The sequence below is a fragment of the Brassica napus genome, chromosome C3, assembly GCF_020379485.1.
Source record: "Brassica napus cultivar Da-Ae chromosome C3, Da-Ae, whole genome shotgun sequence".
NCBI classification, from domain to species: domain Eukaryota; kingdom Viridiplantae; phylum Streptophyta; class Magnoliopsida; order Brassicales; family Brassicaceae; genus Brassica; species Brassica napus.
The window spans coordinates 28,707,169-28,728,390 of record NC_063446.1 but is presented as its reverse complement, the minus strand read 5'-3'; the positions used below and the strand labels follow the sequence as shown (position 1 = coordinate 28,728,390).

The window sequence follows — 21,222 nt, the reverse complement described above, 5'->3', positions numbered from 1 at the left end:
TACTGTGATGTGTTTAACGCTAGGATCTGTAGCAAGCAATGTGTACTTTACACTAAAAATAGAAAATTGGATTAGTATTCAAGACAACGGATAGATGATAATAGGACCCAAGAAAAGGTTGGCGCTGCGCTGTCGTAAGGCCCCGTTTTGTCATTTGTTAAACTACCGAATATCTGTCTTTTTTAAAATTAAAACTAAATATTAATATAGTTTGAATAAAAAAAAATTAAAAATTGAAAAAAGAGACCAGTTCACCTGACAGCTTCTTCTTCTTCTTCTCTTTCCCTTTCTTTCACGCTCTCTCTGTTTCATGTCTAAGGGCTTTGATAAAGTCCTAACCTTTTATCTAATTTTTAACTTCTGTTTTCTTCTCAAAGTTTGTTTCTTTTGTTTGGATGCGGTAAAGCTTTTGTTTTAGGCTTCTCCGGCTGAGCGTTTCTCGTCGGAATCTCAATATCTCCGGCGACATGGCTTCCAATCTCCCGATGAGTCCTCAATTGGAGCAGATCCATGGTGAAATCCGTGACAATTTCCGAGCCCTCGCGTATGCTTTTCTCCTTTTTCTCATTCTCTATCGTGGTTACAGTGCACTGTGATGATATGTTTTGAGTATCTCTGAATCTCGTATGCTGAGTAAAATAATATTTGTCGGTTAGAACCTGAGTGCTTGTCATTATGATAGGATTTGTGTGTGTTTTTGTTTGATGAGTAATATAAGAGAAAGATTGTTCTAAGGAATTGTTCACACCATTATCTTTTTGTGTTGTGCAGGAATGGTTTCCAGAAGTTGGATAAGATCAAGGATTCATCTAGACAAAGCAAGCAGCTTGAGGAACTTACTGACAAGATGAGAGAATGTAAAAGGTAATATTGCCCTTTGCCTCTTACCATCATTCTTCTTTTTCTTTCTTTGACATGGATGAGATTCTGTATAATGACAAGGAAAAGTTACTAAATTCTTATCTCTGTCAGGTTGGTGAAGGAGTTTGACCGTGAACTCAAGGATGAGGAAGCTAGAAATTCTCCTCAAGTAAATAAGCAATTGAACGATGAGAAACAATCCATGGTCAGTTAAGTTAATCTTCCGATATATTGATGAAATTCATCAAAGACCATACATTTATTGTACTACTACTATGCCATGTATCTTCTTTAATGTTCCGCTTTGCAGCATTAATCATATTCCAGTTTGACCAATTGTTAGTTGTGTTTGTAACCAATTGGATATCTAAAGGGAGATCTTGAGTGTCACTTTGCATCTCCCATCATTTCATTCATAGGTATTTTTTTAACTTCTCTTGTGTTTGACGTTACAGATCAAGGAACTCAACTCTTACGTTGCACTAAGGAAAACGTAAGTTGCTTCTATCCTTCTTCTTTAATAAGCAGATTACTTAAATCTCCTACCTCTCCTTTTTGAGGTTTAATGATTTGGTCTCTCTGATACTCAGGTATATGAGTACACTTGGAAACAAGAAAGTCGAACTATTTGATATGGGAGCTGGAGTCAGTGGCGAGCCCACAGCTGAAGATAATGTTCAAGTGGCTTCATGTGAGTCCTCCTTATTCATGCTTCTCTATTTAGATATGAATTTTCCTAGAACACCATCAAGAGATTGACATGCTTAATGTCACTTTTATGTATAGCTATGTCAAACCAGGAGCTTGTTGATGCTGGAATGAAAAGAATGGATGAGACCGATCAAGCCATTGAGCGCTCAAAACAAGTAAGTCACAAAAACAAGTGTTATTCCCTTTCAGCTATTGTTACTATACCTTTTGGTAACACTCTTGTTCCTATTCAGGTGGTGGAGCAAACACTCGAAGTTGGAACTCAAACTGCAGCTACTTTAAAGGGACAGGTAATAAATAATGCAAAGCAATCTCCATCTCTTTCCTTGTTAAAATCTTATGAGTAAAGTCTCAATCATTGAAAAAATATTGCAGACGGATCAAATGGGGCGAGTGGTTAACCACTTGGACACGATTCAGTTCTCTATCAAGAAGGCTTCGCAGCTAGTGAAAGAGATAGGAAGACAGGTGGCTACTGATAAATGCATAATGATGTTCCTGTTTCTCATTGTATGCGGTGTTGTAGCCATTATCATAGTGAAGGTACTTTCTTTGCTTTGCCCATTCCATTGAAAGTTTGTGATTTTACTCGTTAGAGAGTTGTTGTAACTCTTGGTTCTTTGGTCTTCAGATTGTACACCCGAATAACAAAGACATAAGGGACATACCAGGATTAGCTCCTCCAGCACAATCAAGGAAGCTATTATACTTGAGGAATCAAGAATATATGGGAAAATAGAAAATCTTTGTTTGTATATTTAATTCACTTTGAATGAAAGGAAATTGCATCTTTGAGGTTCTATATAATTCATCTGCATTGCGCTTTTTTTTTTTCATTTGTTTACAAAATGGCGTTGTGTGCTTTGATAGTTGCCAAGGCTTGGGGGGGTTATTGATGTTCCATGTTCCTCTGTGTTTTGTTTTAACGTAGTCATTTAAATCTTGGTTTTTTGATTGGAGGGTGAGTATATTGTCATCTTTTTGTCCCTGTTTTCTTCTCTCTTGTATAAAATTCAGACCAAATGTCATACTCTTTCTCTCATTACAAACCTTAGACACGAGGGACAACGGTCTAGGATGGAGGTATGTAGAATGAGAACATTTCAAAGTTCAAACAGGAGAAAAAACAGATTTGTATCTGAAAACATGGAGAAAGTGTTCACCATTAATAGGTAACAAAACGGTACAGTTTCGTGTATATATATATATAAATATACTTTTTTTATGAGAGAAATAAAAAGGATATTTCACGAATTTACACAAATCATATTCAACCAAAAACAAATGAAGTAGTGATATAATGAAGTGTGACATCAATAAGGGATGTTCCTCTGCGGAGTCTGAGGAGCAGAGCGAGGAGGATTGAGAAGAGGCTGAAGTGCCTTCACTACTATGCTCATGTTTGGCCTGAACTCTGCCTCATATTGCACACAAAGCGCAGCTACAGCAGCCATCTGATCCATACCAAGTCATAAAGAGACAAACCCAAAACCATACATCAATATTGTAACCTTCTCTACTGAAAAAGTGGTAGTATGAAAAAGTTACCTTGGCAGCAGCTTTGAGAGGATACTCTCCGTTTAGTCTTGCATCAACGCACTGGTTCACGTTGTTTTCACTCAGTTTAGGGGTTGCCTGAAGACACAAAAATTAGTTTTTACTTAATAATGACTTTTGCTTTGTACAAAAGTTCTTTTGATTTGAATAAACTCAACATTTTTTCAAAAAACAAAAAAAAGTTTTTGCTTATAGGGAAAGAGGCAGAGCTGCACTAAGCATTACCCATGTCACGAGACTCTGCTGTCCTCGTGGTAAGGTATGATCAACTGGTTTACGACCTGTGAGGAGCTCTAGCAGAACAACTCCAAAACTATAGACATCACTCTTTGTGCTCAACGTTCCTGTCATTGCATACCTGAAAATGCATAACCAAGAACATGTGTTTTAAGATTCTAGTTTGGTCAGTTAAAAGAGATGCAAGGCATGCAACAAAGATAGAAAGTAAAGGGGCTTACTCTGGAGCGTGATAACCAAAGGTTCCAAGCACACGAGTTGAGTGAAGGCGTGCAGCCATGTCAGGGGCTTGATTAGACAGATCGAAATCAGCAATCTTGGCAACATCATCTTCAAACATAAGTACACTGCTGGATTTGATGTCTCGGTGGACAACATGAGGGTTTGCCTTCTCATGCAAATACTCTAGTCCTTTAGCAGCACAAACAGCAATTTTTACTCTCTGGTGCCATGACAGAACAGGACCTGGTTGTGCTCCTTTCACACCTTTTTTACCTGCACCAACAAAACTCACCAAGTTACATAAGTTAAGTGGTGAGCATCTTCCTTCCACTATAGTATTTTTTTAATACTAGGAGGTTAACGGCCTAAGCCCCGTTATCCCGCTGCACCCGAAACTCCAGTTGAGTTAATGACCTATGGTCCTTCGACTATAGTTTCACATGTCAAATTTTTATTGAATCTATGTTTTACATTAGTGACTTACCATGAAGGATATCATGAAGAGATCCATTAGGAGCATATTCATAAGCAAGAACACGGAGTGGGCCATCAACACAATAGCTAAGAAGTGAAACAACATTATCTTGTCGCAATCTCGAAACCATTGAAACCTGTTAAAGATCTTTATGTCAGTAAGTATAAAAACAGTTCATTAAGGCCAATATCTATGAGATGAAGTCCCAACATCTTACCTGGGAGAGAAATTCTTGATCCGGTTGCTTACTGGAATCAAGTTTTTTAATAGCAGCTGCCTTACCGTTTTTCAGAACACCATAAAACACTCTTCCATATGAGCCTTCACCAATCAAGGACTTTGAACCATAGTTATCGGTAATATCCTTTAGTTCATCTGCTGGAATGGCTGGTACAGAGATAGGCTGCATCTGAACGACTGGTGGGTTCTTGAACGGTTCAACCCTTTGATGGTGACCATCGTAACCTTAGCAACAGTTGAAAAAGTTTGTTATAACTTAGCCGCCATAAAGGATGAAGCAGTTGAATACAAGGGTGACTCATAATTAAACTAAACTACCTGCTGTGTTGTACGCTGTCTTTGGTCCTGTTTCATTAACTCTATAGAAATCATCATCGCCACAACAACCAAAGCAGCTCATTATGCTTCTCTCTTACACAAACTTGCAAAACTGCAGAGCAAGAAGAAAAAATTAAGCAAGCAAGTTTTGTTTCCAATTATAGAAATGTTCAGACATAGTCAAACAAAAGTTTCCAATTATAGGCTTTAAGCAGAAACAGAGACATAACTATCGAATATCAAACGGAAAACTTTTTTTCAAGTTTCATCATTATTAACAAAAAAAAGTATAAATTCATATACATGTATACATAGTAAAGAATATATACTTTACTATGCTAATAATCATAACCGCATAACTCGATCCCCTGACTCGATCAAGATCCATACACCAACACCGTGGTGACCATTGACTAAGAATAACACAGGTCAACGACCGTAACCGACTTTCAGACATCATCTTAACGGACATCAAACCGAAACTTATGTAAGAACATCCGACTAAAGTCTCGATGTACGAACATAAAAGGAAAGACTCAAAAAATGAAAGTTCACGAGAGTTGCTCAGAAGAAAGAAATCGTTTACCTCTTCCAAGAAAACCACAGAAGAGCAGAGACTAGTCGAATCTTCAGATGATGGAAGAAGAAGAAGCTATGGATGATATTCTATCTTGTCCGTAAAGGTTTGTGAAGCTTAAGTCTTAAGAAGAGAGGCACACTTTTCTTCCCGGCGGAAATTTACAGTAAATGATTATATAGGGTGGAGCTGACGCGCATGATAGCTACTTTCAGTGGTAGTCTTGTCAACTGTGTATTGTTTTACTGTTTCGTGTTTAGAGGTCAATAGTCTTAATCTACTAATTAATTAGCCATTTGGTTATAATATAATTGTTGGAGGGTTAAATATTATTTAATACTAACAATTTGATTTGGCGGATAAATAAACATTTCACATAATTTCATAATTGATCGATAAAATTTTGAAATTAACACACAGAAATTCAATTGTTTATATATGTTGTTTTATATAGTGGATCATATCATATAATAGAATCAAATAAATCTTATGTTGACTTTTTTGCGTTACGTAAACTATATAGTATATATCTCTTACTCTTTTTGTACAATTAGTTTTCGACTGGTACGTCTTAATATATAAAATTTGAAGATTATGTATAGTACTACTATATGATTGAAAAAGGAATATAATAAGGTTGTAAGCTATATAGGTCAAGATGTAAAGCGAGTCTCTCTTGGCCATCATAGATGAACGTGTTCTTTGTGGTATTTGGTCGTCTGTCTACAAGTCAACAACCACTTGGAAGCTTTCGCGTCTGTCTCACCTCAATTTCCACCATCTTTTCTTTTTCTTTTTGGTACCTTATTTTTTGTCAAAGTCTCATTTTGGTGTGAAGTTCAAAATCTTATGCATGCGGCTTGTATTTATTTGTTTGAATACAAATAATTATTTTAGGGGATATATAGCACAAGAGTGTTGCCGTTGAGAGAAAAACGCCTTTAGAGAGATAAAAGAAGTAAATCGTTTTCTGATTTCAGCTTCCGACCGACGACGGTGGGCTCCTTAAGTCACGTCATCGGTTGGGATTTGTTTGTTTTTGTTTCTTGTTTGATCTTTGGTTTAGTTGTTTATCTTTTCGTTGGGCATCAGTGGTTCTCTCCTCGTTTGGAGCCGCATGTCCGGTGTTCTGTTCCAATATTGCACCTATCGTGGAGTGGATGACTGGCTTTTGACTCTGGGGCCGTGCCGTTTCTTCTTCGGTGGTGGTCGCCGGCTATCGTATCTCTCGGAAGTGCTCGGGCGGTGTGACGGTTTTTTTTTCGTGTTTGGTGACCTGAGTTTGGATGAGATCTCGATTCTAATCAATTGAAGCTCTCCAAAGCTCAGTTGTTTGCGTGGTGGTTGATGAATCTCCTAAACCTTCAATACAGTCGTTGGAGGTGGTGGTTCGGTGGACGTGGTCAAATTCCCGGTTGTTTCCGGAGGTCAAATGATCCGGTTTGTTCAGGTTTGTCGATGAAGACGCTCGTAGCTCGTGTTCTGGTATGATGTCGGTGGAGTGTTGTTTGCAGGTCCCAGCGGCGAGATCAAACTGAAGGAGATGGTGACGTTTCAACAATTAGCCACATGTCTTTTTTTTTTTTGTGTTTGTGTGCAGCAAGTGGAGTTGATGAGTGGTTGAGAGTGGATCACTATCTGTTTTTCTTTGGGCTTGAAAATAGTTGAAGGCCTAGTTGGCCTTTGTTGTTCTTGTATATTTTTACTGATTTTTAGGCCTTATCTTTCTGTAGTCTCTATTTCGTCTTTGAGCCTTTATAAAATATTACTATGGAAAAAAAAGTATTTATTTGTTTGAATATTACTGCAAGATGTAATTTTGTTTACTGAATATGGACTTGTCTTCTTCATTTGGAACTTTTTACCACAACCCACACTAAACAAAACTTGAAATTGAAAAAGTAGTTATAACAACAGAAAACCAAACAAATTGAAAAACCACAGAACCAAAAAAACATCAAGAACAATCCGGGCTGTGTTTGTTAACTAGTTACCTATATGGGCTAGGGCCAGAGGCCATAAAAGTAATAAAATGTTTCTAAAATGAACCCAATCAATCCTTTATTTCAGATTTTACTTTTCCATGAGTAAGCCCACTGTCAGCTAAACAAGCTTAATTATTTCATTGATTTAGAGCCCTACTAAGTTTTGGCCCATTGTATCCATATTTGGAGTCTAATAACTCAAAAAAAATTGGCAAGATAATTTAAATATATGTTATAACTAGGGGGTGTCCGCGCTTCGCGGAATATTGTTTTATTATTGTTAAAAGCATGATTTTTTTTTGGATAATGTAATTATGTTATCGTTTTTATTTGTTAAGATCATTATTTGATGTTTTTAGTTTGTTATGTAGTAGGTGATAAGTTAATATATTTTGTTTGTTTTTTTTTGAATAATGTGTTGATGTGTGTATAGTACTTGTTAGTAGTCAAATGACCATCTAACGTAAACTAATATTGAATTTCAATAACTTTGCATCTACGCATTTGTTGATTCTAAGATTAACGGTTTCATCGTCAAAATTGTATTATATTTTTTTCATATTTTTGAAAATTATAATTTTTAAGATGTTTTTTGCCCTCTCCCCATATTTTAAACTTGAGCCCTCACCGTCTATGTATTTCGTTATATTTCTTGTGTGCGGCGCTTCTCACCATCACCTGAAAAAGACTCACATTTTTCTCTTGTTCTTCTTGCCTTCTTCACCTATGAGATTATATGGTATTTGTTGCAGATCGGGTTTATGAGTTTTCAGTTGTTCGGTTGCTTCCCACGACATTGTAGGCTGTTCCAGTCAATATTGATTGCTCCTCTTCTTCCTTAGATTTCAGCTGATGTTAGGAAGTGCATCTCCTTGGTTGGGTCATAATTTATTCGTCTTTGATTTTGTATTCCTCGTCGTTGGCTTACCGTCAATAGTCTCTGCTCGTTTTGGTTTTCAAGATCTAGTTTTTGGTGTTTTGACTTCTATGCTCTCTTTCATAGCGTGAGGACGGCTCCATAGTTTTCTGATTTCGCTCTGTCTCCCTTTCCCTCTTTATTCTTGCATCTCTTTGCAGCTTTTATCGCATCTCTCGTGGCTCTCCCTTTCACCATGTCTGCCACTCGAGATTTGGATAATGTTTTCGTTCGTGTATGCTATGTGGGCTTGAAAAGTTATTTCTGGTCTCAAGTTTAGTCTCTGATTTTTTGGTGGTTGTCTTCCATTCTCCCTCTCTCAAGTTGTTTCTTTTCTTTCCATGTTTTCCTTGGTATAGGTGTGCAGAGTTAGTCTCTTGGAGCTTTGGTCCCTTCTATCCAGAGCTTTGTGGTTTTTCAGTTGGATGTCGTCTTGTATGTTCTTGTTTAGTCTGTGAGGTGTTTCTTACTTTTTAGCTACTGGTTGTGATTCCGGTGTTTTAGGCATATATTTTTATGCTTTTTGGTGGCTTTGGCCTTTCAATTATTATTCTCCCTTGGTCCGCTTTCTTAGTTTATGTGTTGGTTATCTAGTTTCTTATTCTTAATTTGATTATCTTATGATACTAATAGTGAAATAAATATAATTTGTAAATGAAATAATAAAAATTAGTAAAAATAATAAAATGATGAAAAGTCTTGCTATTTTTAGGTGTGAATAAATTAAATATTTAAAATATATTTATATTATTTTATTTATTTCTTGAATTTTAGAGACCAATAAGTGTGAGAAGGATTAAATAATACACAATTAGAAATTGAAGGAGAAAATTGCAATAATTTAAAAGAAGAATAATTTAAATACAAAAAAAAAACATGAGGACACATGTCAATAAACCCCCTTCCACATGTCATAAGAAGGGAAAAAGCCAACTTTATATATAGATAGATATCTAAATCTGATTATTCGTGGAGTAGGTTATTTTATGATTTCATACTGCATCTAATATATGCTTAATTCGTCTAAATCAGCTAAGAATTGAATAGACGTTAGCCATTGGATCACCACCAGTTAAATACTACTTTGTTTGTGAGTGTCTATTTCCAAGCTCAAATAAAAAAATCTCACAAAAAAAGGAGCTAAAAAATCTCACAAATGCGTTGCAGATGACCTGAAAAAAAGCGGATTGTGATCTTCCCTAACCCCAAGAAACAAAATTATTGGCGTAACTGTTCATTTCTGCCTTGGTCTAATTTGACACCCTAGCCGACACTAACAAAGAGAAAAAGAGAGAGAGAAATGAAGAATTCTATGTTGTCTTTTTGCTTGTGGGCCAGTGGACCCATCACTAGAAAAGAGTAAAGAGACAGCCTGTGTATGCATCTCTATTTTTCACCCAAACCGGTTTTCCCGGTTATTAATTACAATCCCGTTCTAACACACCGACACAAACCTCTTTCTCTATTAACTTCTTCACGATCTACTACGATATCAAAATCATTAAATACAGATTTACATATGCTTCAAAAATATCTTACAATTAAAAATACGATTTTGCATCATTACCGATCTTCTTCTTTAGATGCTGCCTTTAGTTGTACTTGCACGCGGTGGTCCAGTTAAGCAAATCCAACGGTTGATATTCCCTCCCTTTTACAGATCTAATCTGAACCGTCAGATACCTAGATCTCATTTTCTCTGAAGTCTGAACATAGAGTACACAAATGAAAATGGGAATGAATCTAGACGAAATTACAATCTTACACCACCTCATTGGCTCGTGTATATAAACCTTCTCTGCTCTTCCTTCTCCTTCGTACTACCACCACCACATCTCTCAAACGGTATCCGTTACTATCAACCTTCAGGTATGCAGATCTTGATTCGTTCTTACGTTTCTGAACTCTAGATCTTGTTATTGATTACGTTCTTGTTTATTAATACTCTGTTTTTCTCTTCAATACTCTGTTCTTTCTTTAATACTCTGTTTTTTTTTTGCTTGAACCAGACAGAAAGATGGAATCTTTTTTGTTTACCTCCGAGTCCGTCAACGAGGGACACCCCGACAAGCTCTGCGACCAGATCTCCGACGCTATCCTCGACGCTTGTCTCGAGCAAGACCCTGAAAGCAAAGTCGCTTGCGAGACATGTACCAAGACCAACATGGTCATGGTCTTCGGCGAAATCACCACCAAGGCTAACGTCGACTACGAGAAGATCGTCCGCAAGACTTGCCGTGAGATCGGTTTCATCTCCGACGACGTTGGACTAGACGCTGACAACTGTAAAGTCCTCGTCAACATCGAGCAGCAGAGTCCCGACATCGCTCAAGGTGTCCATGGTCACCTTACCAAGAAACCAGAGGACATCGGAGCTGGTGACCAAGGTCACATGTTCGGTTACGCCACCGACGAGACTCCCGAGCTCATGCCGCTAAGCCACGTGCTCGCGACCAAGCTCGGAGCTAAACTCACTGAGGTTCGCAAGAACGGGACTTGCGCGTGGCTGAGACCTGACGGTAAGACGCAAGTCACCGTTGAGTACTTAAACGAGAACGGAGCTATGGTCCCTGTCCGCGTCCACACTGTTCTGATCTCGACCCAGCACGATGAGACCGTGACCAATGACGAGATCGCAGCTGATCTCAAGGAGCATGTGATCAAGCCTGTGATCCCGGAGAAGTACCTTGACGAGAAGACAATCTTCCATCTCAACCCATCTGGTCGTTTCGTCATCGGAGGTCCTCACGGGGACGCTGGACTCACCGGGCGTAAGATCATCATCGACACTTACGGTGGTTGGGGCGCGCACGGAGGCGGTGCTTTCTCCGGGAAGGACCCGACCAAGGTCGACAGGAGTGGTGCCTACATCGTTAGGCAAGCGGCTAAGAGTATTGTTGCCAGTGGGCTAGCGAGGCGTTGCATTGTGCAGGTCTCGTACGCTATTGGTGTCCCTGAGCCGTTGTCTGTGTTTGTGGACAGCTACGGAACTGGGAAGATACCAGACAAGGAGATTCTTGAGATTGTGAAGGAGAGTTTTGACTTCAGGCCGGGGATGATTTCGATTAACTTGGATTTGAAGAGGGGTGGTAATGGTAGGTTCTTGAAGACTGCTGCTTATGGTCATTTCGGAAGGGACGATGCTGACTTCACCTGGGAGGTTGTGAAGCCACTCAAGTCTAACAAGGTCCAAGCTTGAAGAAAACTTGAACTAGTTTAGTTCTCTCAGGTCTTGCCTCTGTTTCAACTAAAGAGATGGGTCTATTCTTTTTCCTTTTTCAATATAAGCAGTTGAGAATTTATATTATTATTATTTATTATCATATGTTATTGTTGTGGTAAGAAAGTTAAAAGTCATATTTTGTATTTCTTGTTTCTTTTCAGAAGAGAATTTATATAAAAGATTATATTCAATATTATCATCCTTGTATTCATATGTTATTGTTGTGTTAAGAAAGTTAAAAGTCATATTTTGTTCTTTCTTGTTCCTTGTATGGTCAAATGTTTTGGCTAATGAGTGATCAGAGTGCACTAGTGATTCCATGAACGCAGACATCAGCTTCAACGAGACAAACATCTTTGAGCAACAGACCACTACTTGGCTGCGTGAAATAAACCATTGATACGTATTTAACCCATCCGTTCTCCAAGCTTGATCCACTGAACCATTTAGTAACTGTAAAACAAGACACAAGTTTAAAGATCAAGAAATCAACATATTCACATATCAAGAATTGAGTTTGTGGTTGTTACCTTTCCCTGCAATGTGTCTGCCTTGAAGCTGATCATATATTCTTACTGTAAACTCTGTGAATATTTTTGTACCGTCTGAAACAGTTTCAGGATCTGCGAGGATCAGATAGATAGAAAGATGGGTTCCTGTTCCTTGCTTTGTTCCCGATGGATAAAGCCGTATTTTCCTGAGTTTAAACCAATGTTCAAGAATTTTTTAGGTGGTGTGATTATAGGAGATTAGTGCTTAGTCGGGGTTTATGCACCGCCTAAACCATTTTTTCTAGACTCACGCCGCTTATACGGTTTTTAGAACACTAGTAAAAGCCATTTTGCATCAGCCCACAGTAACGGTTTTGTGATTGTTACAGAGAGAAAGTTGTTACCATTTTCTATCTCCAGCGAAGAAAGCGTTTGAGTCATAGCTTTCATTGTCTAACTTAGAGAAATTCTCAATCTTCCATACGTGCTTTGAGCTAGTAGCATCTTTAATCATTGATAAGCATTCTCCTCTCCCATTTCTTCTCTCCTTGGAAACAAATACATCAGCTCCAAACATGCATGTGTCTTCCATAAGATAACCATTTGATGCATTAAAGAAGGTAGCTGTAGGGATGAACTTATCGAATCCCCATTCACGTTTGACCGTGTGGAACCGTCTCTCCTTCCCTGCAACATGAAATGCATATGAGAGAAAGACAGAGAGTCATTTATAAAGAAAGTGTAAAGAAGCTACAACAAGTCTACCTTGTAGAATCAAGTAACTATCTTTGTTTTGATCTAGCAAATACAGACGGAACACAGCCGAGACCTCCCAGCCTGGACCCAAGGAGCTAGAGTCAGCCAAAGCCAAGTAAACAGAAACATGATCTTTTATATTCTTGCTCTTGTTTCCATTTGGATACAGAACCAGCTTCCTGCAAGCAAAACCACATGATATGATGATTAATTTTTTTAACAAGATAAGGTTCGTAAGATAATTAATTAAAGAAAGAAGAAGACATAAAGTTGTGTGATAATGATGGCATTACCATTTGTAGCCTCCAGCTTCAAAGATCTCGGTTTCATATCTCTCTATAGCATGCTTAGTAAGAAGTGATAAAGACTCTATTTTGACCATGTAATGCGTTGGCGGGGCATCAGAAACAGACTTTATGATATCTGCAATGATTCTCACAAAAGTTACCTTTATACTAACTAAAAAGGAAAATGAATTCAATTACACTCTTCATAACAAAACATAACAACAAAAGGTGGTAGAAAAATATCATGCAAAGGTAAACACATGGTTCATATGCACATATCCATACAAACATTAATCTCTCCTAATTCAGTCAACTGTATTTAATCAAATAGGTACGTATTAAGAAATATAGTGGAAGAGGTTAGGTGATAATACCATCATGATCACCGAAACTAGCCATGTGAAGATATGCAGAAAACCAGAAAGGAAGCTAGTGAATATGCTGATAAGTATCATCAAACTGTATTAACTTTCTATTTATATGTTGAAAAACAAAAAACAAAAACTGTGCTTAGAATAAACAAATATGCTTTGCTTGAAAGGATTTAGCCTTTGCCATGCATGTAATCTTATTCTCCGTGCAGTTGCAGAAGGAAAAAGCAAGAGAATATGCATAGACTACAACCCAAACAACTATCAGTATTCCGGTTTATCCGTATATTTCCGGTTAAATACACTTTTAATCTAAATTGACAGGGTTTTAAACAAACCGGGAAACCGGTATTGTATTGTTTCCGACAGACATGGCCACGTGGTTTGATGAGAAAAAGTCTCCGACCACAGTGGTCTGGTGGTCTCTCGTGTCCGCTTTTCTCTCTTTCCCCTTCGTTTGATTCGAAAAAAAATAGAAGCGAACGAAAAAAGCAGTTAGTGTGATTAGTCGACGATGGAGACAGAGACGAAGACGACGCAATCATACAGCGAGCAATGGTACTGGGACGAACGCTACACGAACGAATCCGATCCCTTCGATTGGTACCAGAACTACACTTCACTGGCTCCTCTCATCAACCTCTACGTCCCTCGCCGCACTCACCCCGTCCTCGTCATCGGCTGCGGGAACTCAGCGTTCAGCGAAGGAATGGTTGACGATGGGTACGAAGACGTAGTCAGCATCGATATCTCCTCTGTGGTGATCGATGCGATGAACAAGAAACACTCCGACCGTCCTCAGCTCAAATGTAACGTCTCTCTTTTTGAGGGAGAAAGTTTTGTTTTTTATGTGTGTGTATGGATCATGATGTGAAAAAAAAAAACAGATTTGAAGATGGATGTGCGTGATATGAAGGTCTTTGAAGATGCTTCTTTCGATGCTGTGATTGATAAAGGTATCCATTGTTTTTTTTTTTATCATTCCCAGTGCGTTGTGTGTTTCATGTAATAACATTGTTTGGATGTTTTGTTTGTGTGTTATGTTTTTTCAGGAACCTTAGACTCTATTTTGGTGGGTGATGATGTTTACTTTCTTATCTTTTTTTTTACTAGAGAGTCTGATCCTTTTTTCATGTTTAGTGTGGGAGCAATTCGAGGCAACACTCAACGCAGATGCTTGAGGAGGTTTGGAGGTACTATTTATATCCACAAATCTATGTATGGGGGGGTGAATGTGTTTTATTTTTCTTTCTTGATCCTTTTTCACATAATAATGAAGCAGTTGATGAATAACTATAGGGTACTCAAGGATAAAGGAGTCTACATTCTGGTAAAGTCTTTGAGGTTATGGTTATGTGTGTTTCTGTTTATTTAATGCACATTTGATTTTAGATTACATATGGAGCACCGGATTACCGTCTTAGGTTGTTTAAAGACTCACGCTCTTGGACAACGAAGCTCCATGTGATAGGTGAGTTGTAATTCAGTTACCATTATTTGTGATAACGTTGGATGAAAGTTACATGTTCTGTGCTAAAACTTGCAGACAAAAGTTTAACCGATCATCAACCATGGGAACTGACAAAACCTATTCCTCTAGATGCTGAGGGAAGTTCAGTGGAATCTGCACTTGGCAAAAGCCCTGATGTTCATTACATCTACGTTTGTATCAAGGTGTGTAGTTTGATGCTTTTAGCCAAGTTGATGTTTCTATGTCGGTGGATACCATTTGCATCTGGCTTTATCACATGACTTAACCCACTCTTCAACATAGATCATGCAACTCGGTCTAAGTTTCTACTGGTGTCTTTTGTTCGTTCATTTTGGAAATTTTCTTATCTCTCAGGATGAGTCGTTGAAGAGGGAGGCAGACACAGCTTGAAGTCATGAGAATCTTTTTCTGCTCGTTGCTTATAACATTTAGGTCCTACAAGGACTTGTCTTTGTTGTATTTATGTGCAACAGTGAAGACGATCCTATCTTGGATTCATGTTTACTTTCTAATTAGAGGAGGAAACAACAGTTATATTTTTAGCATTCTTGGCTCAATTTTGGTTGCATTCTTACTCAGGATATCATATTAGCATGCCTTTTCTTAAAATAGATAACTTTCTAGCCTATCAACTTTATATCTGCAGATAATGTTTTTGTTAAGAAAGCCCGTGTTTATGTAGAAAATCTCACAGGCAAAGGCTCCTTTTTAGACTTTATTTCGTCAAAATCAAATTGTAATGATTTTCGAAGTATCCATAACCAAAGTGGAAGAACTGTATGAATCGATTTGAAGTACAGAACAGATTGATCATCAATGTTATGAAACATTGAAGCTAGTTGTCACCCGATGACAAAACTCTTTTATTAAAGCCAAACTAAATGCAACATTAGCATACAATGAACCAAAGAGAGCATGACGATGAAAGTCAGGAACAAGGCTGCATCAGGATCTCTGGCTAACCTTGCGTCCTGTTAGCTTCTCAGACTCGAACAACATGTGATTGATGAGTCCACGAGCAGCACTGCCAAATACCAACACAAAACATTTAAGTCATTCCCAACTTTTCAGATAAGACGATAAAATTCCAAGAGTGTGTGATCTATGCAGCGGTGATAGGAAAAGGGAAAACACTAACTCATCCTTTAACTTGTGAATCTTCTCGGGGTCGGTCTCATTCATGTGTTTCTTAAATTGCTGCCTCACCATACCAACCACGAGCTCAGTGTTGTGTTGCTGCAAGTCGCAGCGGAGTTAACAGAAAAAGAGGTTTATTAATAATCTATTGCAGAAAAGCCAAAAATATTTCTCATGGAATCAAAACAGAAGTGCAGACAGGAATATTAGTCTCAAACTTGTCTGGCTACATCATATCGATTACAAACGGTTTGGACTTGAGTAAAACTGCAGTCTAATATGCAGAAGACCACACTCCTCAAGAAGAGTATCAACTCTAAATAACCAAGTGACTAAAAAGTGAAGCCATGTGAGCTTAAAAGACTAAAGAACATTGATGAACTTAATCAACATTCAATTTTAGTTTCTTTCAGGTAATCAACTACCGTACTAGAAACAGGAATGACAATCATACCAAAAAGAATCCCACTGTACGCGCAAAAGAGTGTCCTAATGTGACTACAAAGCAAATTCGTCTTATAAGCTCTACAGAGAAACAAATAATTGAGAGGAGAAGGCTCACCTGCTTACCAATGAATGTAGCTCTACGAAGACATTCTCGGTACAACTGCCCATAAGAAATAGCATTAAAAAAAAAAAAAACAACAAGTTAAACAGAAGACTGTAATAAAAAAAAATGAAAGAGATGAGACTGACCCTAACGACATTGTTAGCAAGCTCAGGAGGCAAAGAACCTTGTAGGGTCGGCATTGTGCGTTCACTCACTAGGGGTTTATTTTCCTGTCACAAAAGATTCGATCAGAAACGTTAAGTCTGTACTCGTCGCCGAGGAACAAGCTTTACTCCACTCTTTCAAAATTTGAAAATGATAGAAAAAGGCGTTATTTTTATTACGAAATCTTAACAACTACGAGTAAACAAGCAAAACAAAACAAAATCAAATCTTTTTGAATGGAAGGCATCATCATCCACCACTGAAGTAAACAAACAAAATAAAATATGAATCTCTCTGCTTGTGATATATAGAAATTGGATTGAAGATAATATGCAAATCCATATATACATGAAATAAATATATAAAAGTATTCAAACCAAATAGACGGAGAAAGACAAACAAATCGATCGAGTCTTACCGGCAATATTTCTGATAGACGGAGAGAAGCTGCAGTCATTCAATGGTGACGCTGATGAGAGAGCTTGGGGGTTTCCAGATTTCTTAGGCCGAATATAGAGGCCCATTAATTTATCAGATTATAGAAAACTCTACATACGGCCCGGCCCATAACCAAGCAAACACAAAAATATTCAAAAATATCTCAGCCGTCCATTGGTTAGGTTATCAAACATTCCCGCCTAAAATCGGAACCGTCTCTCATTAACTCTTTTAACTAAAACCCTAGAACTCTCTTTCTCGCATCTGCATCTGCATCCGGTGTTCAGGTCAGATTTCTTCTTCAAGTCCTGCCTCGGGAGAGCTAAACCCTGACTCGTGTACTTGCATACTGCTTTTTGCTTTTGAATTTCTGTTTATATTTTTACGTCTTAATGTGTTTCACCAACTCATCATGTCTCTCGGGAGAGCTAAAGCCTTGACTACTACAGATCATGTATATGTGTGCTGCTTTCTTAGGTATTTCATCCCCACATTCTATAGGGTTTATTCTCTTAGTTTTGTGAATCTACCTTGGTGTATATGTCTGCGTCTTATTGCTTATATACACTGTACGTACTGCTTCTAGTGTCTATAGATATAAAGTTGTTTCTATATTGTTTTCAGTTTGTGTTAAAAGTCTGAATGTATAGTGGTATCCTAATAATAATACTTCCTCATGGGGATTCTCTTCAGGTATGAAGAAGAAACAAAAGCTTGACAACGACTCTGTCGATGAGAAACAAAAGCCGATGAGGAGGTGGTGGAGAAGCGTCGTTACAGATCTATGGCCAAGGTTGCCATCGGCAACTTAATCAACCCCACCCTTGAGAACTCTGCCATCACCGAAATGGTACACATCGTCTGCCCCACTTTCTCCCTCGACACTTCCAAACTCCACAACGCGATTCTCCAACTCTACCAAGAAGGCAAAGAGAAAATCGAGAAACTGCTGAAGGACGCACAAGGGAAGCTAACCCTCTCTTGCGAATGGATGGTTCTCGGTGACTGGAAATGGACTAGTGAAGACATCGTCGGTCCGATTCTTCACCAGGATTTTATGGTCATTAGCGTCTACTTCGCCGATGAGGATTTCAAGATGAGGAAATGGATCTTGGCGTACCATCCTCATTCTCCTGAGGATATGAAACTGAAAGACGTTTATCTCGATTCATTAAAGAACGTTGTTACTGATTACGAGATTGAGAACAAAGTCTCTACTCTTCTTGTCCCTAACAGTGTTGATCTTGGTTTGGATGGTTTTAGTAAATGGATAGAAGAAGAGGGAGGGAGCAATCAGATCAACCCTAACGTGTTCCTCATCTATTGCTGCTCGGATATGTTCAGGTTGATGGTTGATGATATGTATAAGGACGTAAGAATATCATGTCTGATGGACCGTGTCAGGATTTTGCTTGGTTGGGAGAGTGATGGAAGATTGTATCCTACCCATTGGACTTACACGTTGAATAAACTGCAAACGGCGGTAGATATGGAAGCCAAAGATGTGTTTGAAGATGATAAGTATGATTACTACGATTATCCTTCCGATGAAGAGTGGATAAGGATTAGAACTTTTTGCAAACTCACTGGTTGCATTTATAAAGTGGCGAAAGAGCTTTTTGATGGGGAGTATCCAACGGCTAACGTCTACTTCCATCTCCTTGTGGAGCTAAAGGTCATGCTGAGAGAAGAGGTCAAGAATGGGGATGGTGATTACTTTCTTGGTAAAGCTAAGGAGATACTGGAGGGGTTTGATAAGTATTGGAATGAGATGTTTCTTGTGTTGGCTACTGCTTCTGTGTTGGACCCTCGGTTCAAGTTGAAGTATCTAGACTTTTACTGCTCAAAGAGTAGTGATCAAGGTTCAAAAGCTGAGACTGTTGTGGACTACTTACGCAGTCTATACTCTTGCTACGCAGCTAGCGATATACGTCCACTACCGGAACGTGCAGCTGAGCCAAGTCCCCGGTGTATTTTGTATATGTTCGGAGACGAATCAGAAGAAGAGGAAGAGAAGAAGCCTGACGGTTATGGGGACTTTGCTTTCTTTCAAGAGTATCTCAAGTTTGAAGGATGTTGTTCAAGAGAGTTTCATGAGTCAGAGCTTGATTCTTACTTCAAAGAGCCTGTTTTGGAGTGGAGGAAAGACTTCGATGCACTGAAATGGTGGAGAGATGAGAGCTCAAAGTACCCGATCCTCTCCCGATTAGCTCGTGACATTCTCTCGATTCCAATCTCTCGTGGCACGTCGAACCGTGCGTATGTTGCTGACAAAAGAGAGTGTCCTGAGTTTATTGTCGCATTGGAAGGGAAACTTCTGAACGCCATGATGTGCGGCGAGAGTTCTGATATGGCCAAGTCGTTACTAATAAACATTAGAATGCTATTGTCTTCATGAAAACTCAATAACTCTTGTTTTTCATTTCGTTTTCTCAGTACAATGTTTTTCCCTTGAAGCCTTTTTCTTTCCATAACTAAAATGAAATTTCTAAAATTGAAAAACTAATATTTTACAAATTTTCTTAAAGTATATCGGACATTAAAACACATAAAATTCCAAATATAATATTTTTAATCACATCCGATTAGCTACCGTCCGATTGATTCACCGTCTCTATGATCGAACCACGGAGATTTAAAAACAATCCTATAATTGATCGCCACGTAGGTGAGTTAGCATTCCCCCCTAAACCATAAGATATTAACATTGAAAATCGGAAAATTCTCAAAAAAAAAAAAAAGAAAAACATTGAGAATAGGAATCGTCTTTTTTATCTCAACCCTAATCCTATCTCTCCTTCCGTCTCCTCACAGAAGACAGAACAGCAACCCCTTGCTATGGACAACACTGACCTCGCATCCGATTCAGGTTCTAATCTCTTCTTCCTTTTCATCTCTTTTGTCTCCATATAGCTTTCTCTTCTCATGATTTTGTACGGATGTAATACCTAGTTTTCTAGGGTTTATTCTAGATACCCTTGCTTTATTTTTGTCATAGTATGATGGTATTCTGATACTGCTTCTTTGTTAGATATGATGAAGAACCAAAACTCGGACGACTCTACCGACGATTTCGAGTATGATTTTGAGGACGATGAGGAGAATGAGACAGATGCTCACAAAGCTATGCCGAACTGGCTTCAGATCAATCCGATCACCATCAGGAAAGAGATTCTTAAGCTACACGAAACACAAAAAATAAAGGCCAAGAAGTTTCTCAAAGACTTCCAGGGCAAGCTAACCCTCTCATACGAAGGGATGATTAGCGCATCCGCCAGAGATTACACCTGTTTGACTGCTCACTTCATCGACGATAACTTTAACGTCAGGAGCTGGATCCTCGGCTTCACCACCGGCGCTTCGATACCACTAGACGACATCTACGTCTACCACTTCAGGAAAGCTGTTCAGGACTTGGAGGTTGAGGACAAAGTCTCCACTATACTATGTGACACCCGCCACTTTCAAAATATAATAAATTGATAAAAGCGGAAATAAAATAATAATACAACTCAAATAATAATAATCTTCATATAATATAAAAGTCAATACGGTAACAAAAGGCCAAAAAAGCCCAACATCGATAACATCCGAAATATAAAATACGATATAAACCGAAAGTCTGAAATAGGAATAACATAGACGATAAAAGTCCAAAGGCCTAAAGGCCCGATAAAGATAAAAGCGGTAAAAGCGATAGAAGCCCAAAAGCCCAATAGCACCGGTCCGATAATCACTCCTGCTCATCGGTCTCACCTAAAAGGGGGAAAGAATGAGGGGTGAGCGACAGGGGAATCGCTCAGCGAGGTATGGGATGCTACCCCGAAGTCCATGGACCCGGACATAGCACTCCGAATAAATATAATTTAATTCTAATGCATGTCAAACACAGTACCTAAAGTACTCAAGCAACAAACAATGGTCCTAGCGAGGTGCGCACTCGCCGCCCACTAACAGGCCAAAACACTACCGAAAAGGTGCTCGGTTCATACACACACCGAAAAAGTGCTCGGTAACACACGCCCGTAGACGATTTATCGACACTTCCAGTCTACGGCTCAACCGGTCGACTAAAGTTGGCCGTGACCTCCATACAATCCGGCATACAGCAGTCCGACTCTGTATCCGTCTCCAAACAAAAACAATCCTAGCTAAGAATTTACATTAAGTGAAACAATCAATGTTGAATCCTCTAACCCCCTAGTTCCGGTTT

General features: G+C 38.6%; 7 protein-coding genes across 10 annotated transcripts; 4 read left to right on the top strand and 3 right to left on the bottom strand.

Moving 5' to 3' along the window:
* The first annotated feature begins 231 nt into the window (after positions 1 to 231).
* On the top strand, positions 232 to 2,397 carry LOC106389212 (novel plant SNARE 13). Of its 2 annotated transcripts, XM_013829420.3 has the most exons (9): positions 236 to 544; positions 772 to 864; positions 973 to 1,066; positions 1,317 to 1,354; positions 1,452 to 1,552; positions 1,648 to 1,727; positions 1,806 to 1,862; positions 1,948 to 2,115; positions 2,204 to 2,397. In XM_013829420.3, exons 1-9 carry the CDS (start codon positions 468 to 470, stop codon positions 2,309 to 2,311), a joined length of 816 nt encoding a protein of 271 aa, XP_013684874.1. In that variant the 5' UTR covers positions 236 to 467; the 3' UTR covers positions 2,312 to 2,397. The 2 variants fall into 2 exon arrangements, with proteins under 2 accessions (XP_048609097.1, XP_013684874.1); XM_048753140.1 differs by having other exon boundaries at positions 232 to 544; positions 1,648 to 1,862.
* Positions 2,398 to 2,719: 322 nt separating this feature from the next.
* Positions 2,720 to 5,437, bottom strand: LOC106389211 (receptor-like cytoplasmic kinase 1). Its single transcript, XM_013829419.3, has 8 exons — positions 5,208 to 5,437; positions 4,622 to 4,733; positions 4,281 to 4,528; positions 4,073 to 4,199; positions 3,588 to 3,861; positions 3,355 to 3,487; positions 3,121 to 3,207; positions 2,720 to 3,026 (listed from the first exon to the last, which is right to left on the bottom strand). Exons 2-8 carry the CDS (start codon positions 4,701 to 4,703, stop codon positions 2,886 to 2,888), a joined length of 1,092 nt encoding a protein of 363 aa, XP_013684873.1. The 5' UTR covers positions 4,704 to 4,733; positions 5,208 to 5,437; the 3' UTR covers positions 2,720 to 2,885.
* A 4,158-nt stretch (positions 5,438 to 9,595) lies between these two features.
* Positions 9,596 to 11,518, top strand: LOC106389213 (S-adenosylmethionine synthase 2). The gene is made up of 2 exons (XM_013829421.3): positions 9,596 to 9,968; positions 10,109 to 11,518. The coding sequence occupies exon 2, from the start codon at positions 10,117 to 10,119 to the stop codon at positions 11,296 to 11,298; it is 1,182 nt and encodes a 393-aa protein (XP_013684875.1). The 5' UTR covers positions 9,596 to 9,968; positions 10,109 to 10,116; the 3' UTR covers positions 11,299 to 11,518.
* Positions 11,304 to 13,405, bottom strand: BNAC03G39960D. The gene is made up of 6 exons (XM_013829422.3): positions 13,231 to 13,405; positions 12,863 to 12,992; positions 12,579 to 12,748; positions 12,218 to 12,500; positions 11,853 to 12,019; positions 11,304 to 11,775 (listed from the first exon to the last, which is right to left on the bottom strand). Exons 1-6 carry the CDS (start codon positions 13,253 to 13,255, stop codon positions 11,621 to 11,623), a joined length of 930 nt encoding a protein of 309 aa, XP_013684876.1. The 5' UTR covers positions 13,256 to 13,405; the 3' UTR covers positions 11,304 to 11,620.
* Positions 13,406 to 13,623: 218 nt separating this feature from the next.
* LOC106389215 (EEF1A lysine methyltransferase 4) lies at positions 13,624 to 15,264 on the top strand. The gene is made up of 8 exons (XM_013829423.3): positions 13,624 to 14,036; positions 14,115 to 14,183; positions 14,280 to 14,299; positions 14,368 to 14,420; positions 14,527 to 14,557; positions 14,620 to 14,698; positions 14,774 to 14,901; positions 15,074 to 15,264. Exons 1-8 carry the CDS (start codon positions 13,742 to 13,744, stop codon positions 15,107 to 15,109), a joined length of 711 nt encoding a protein of 236 aa, XP_013684877.1. The 5' UTR covers positions 13,624 to 13,741; the 3' UTR covers positions 15,110 to 15,264.
* Positions 15,265 to 15,407: 143 nt separating this feature from the next.
* LOC106389216 lies at positions 15,408 to 17,099 on the bottom strand. 2 transcript variants are annotated; one of them, XM_013829424.3, is made up of 5 exons: positions 16,990 to 17,099; positions 16,553 to 16,636; positions 16,419 to 16,463; positions 15,858 to 15,955; positions 15,408 to 15,743 (listed from the first exon to the last, which is right to left on the bottom strand). In XM_013829424.3, exons 1-5 carry the CDS (start codon positions 17,026 to 17,028, stop codon positions 15,665 to 15,667), a joined length of 345 nt encoding a protein of 114 aa, XP_013684878.1. In that variant the 5' UTR covers positions 17,029 to 17,099; the 3' UTR covers positions 15,408 to 15,664. The 2 variants fall into 2 exon arrangements, with proteins under 2 accessions (XP_013684878.1, XP_013684879.1); XM_013829425.3 differs by lacking the exon at positions 16,990 to 17,099 and adding an exon at positions 16,949 to 16,985.
* Positions 17,100 to 17,135: 36 nt separating this feature from the next.
* On the top strand, positions 17,136 to 20,917 carry LOC106389217 (zinc finger BED domain-containing protein RICESLEEPER 2). 2 transcript variants are annotated; one of them, XR_007321441.1, is made up of 3 exons: positions 17,136 to 17,486; positions 17,703 to 19,878; positions 20,041 to 20,917. XR_007321441.1 is itself a non-coding variant. In XM_048753136.1 (2 exons), exon 2 carries the CDS (start codon positions 17,794 to 17,796, stop codon positions 19,405 to 19,407), a length of 1,614 nt encoding a protein of 537 aa, XP_048609093.1. In that variant the 5' UTR covers positions 17,136 to 17,486; positions 17,703 to 17,793; the 3' UTR covers positions 19,408 to 20,917. The 2 variants fall into 2 exon arrangements, 1 of the variants encoding a protein (XP_048609093.1); XM_048753136.1 differs by having other exon boundaries at positions 17,703 to 20,917.
* The last annotated feature ends 305 nt before the right edge of the window (positions 20,918 to 21,222 follow it).

Bases quoted from the DNA above. Each gene is read 5' to 3' on its own strand.
- LOC106389215 (XM_013829423.3), top strand. From the start codon at position 13,742: ATGGAGACAGAGACGAAGACGACGCAATCATACAGCGAGCAATGGTAC. The intron at 14,184-14,279 runs GTATCCATTGTT...ATGTTTTTTCAG, and splicing joins CGATGCTGTGATTGATAAAG to GAACCTTAGACTCTATTTTG. The intron at 14,902-15,073 runs GTGTGTAGTTTG...CTTATCTCTCAG, and splicing joins ACATCTACGTTTGTATCAAG to GATGAGTCGTTGAAGAGGGA.
- LOC106389211 (XM_013829419.3), bottom strand. From the start codon at position 4,703: ATGAGCTGCTTTGGTTGTTGTGGCGATGATGATTTCTATAGAGTTAAT. The intron at 4,200-4,280 runs GTAAGATGTTGG...GATCTTTAACAG, and splicing joins ATCAAGAATTTCTCTCCCAG to GTTTCAATGGTTTCGAGATT. The intron at 3,208-3,354 runs GTAATGCTTAGT...TTGTGTCTTCAG, and splicing joins AGCAGAGTCTCGTGACATGG to GCAACCCCTAAACTGAGTGA.
- LOC106389217 (XM_048753136.1), top strand. From the start codon at position 17,794: ATGGCCAAGGTTGCCATCGGCAACTTAATCAACCCCACCCTTGAGAAC.
- LOC106389216 (XM_013829424.3), bottom strand. From the start codon at position 17,028: ATGACTGCAGCTTCTCTCCGTCTATCAGAAATATTGCCG. The intron at 16,637-16,989 runs GTAAGACTCGAT...CTTTTGTGACAG, and splicing joins GTCTATCAGAAATATTGCCG to GAAAATAAACCCCTAGTGAG. The intron at 16,464-16,552 runs GTCAGTCTCATC...TCTTATGGGCAG, and splicing joins TTGCTAACAATGTCGTTAGG to TTGTACCGAGAATGTCTTCG.
- BNAC03G39960D (XM_013829422.3), bottom strand. From the start codon at position 13,255: ATGGCTAGTTTCGGTGATCATGATG. The intron at 12,749-12,862 runs GTAATGCCATCA...TTTTGCTTGCAG, and splicing joins GAAGCTGGAGGCTACAAATG to GAAGCTGGTTCTGTATCCAA. The intron at 12,501-12,578 runs GTAGACTTGTTG...TTCATGTTGCAG, and splicing joins TAGTTACTTGATTCTACAAG to GGAAGGAGAGACGGTTCCAC.
- LOC106389213 (XM_013829421.3), top strand. From the start codon at position 10,117: ATGGAATCTTTTTTGTTTACCTCCGAGTCCGTCAACGAGGGACACCCC.
- LOC106389212 (XM_048753140.1), top strand. From the start codon at position 468: ATGGCTTCCAATCTCCCGATGAGTCCTCAATTGGAGCAGATCCATGGT. The intron at 865-972 runs GTAATATTGCCC...TATCTCTGTCAG, and splicing joins AAGATGAGAGAATGTAAAAG to GTTGGTGAAGGAGTTTGACC. The intron at 1,355-1,451 runs GTAAGTTGCTTC...TCTGATACTCAG, and splicing joins TACGTTGCACTAAGGAAAAC to GTATATGAGTACACTTGGAA.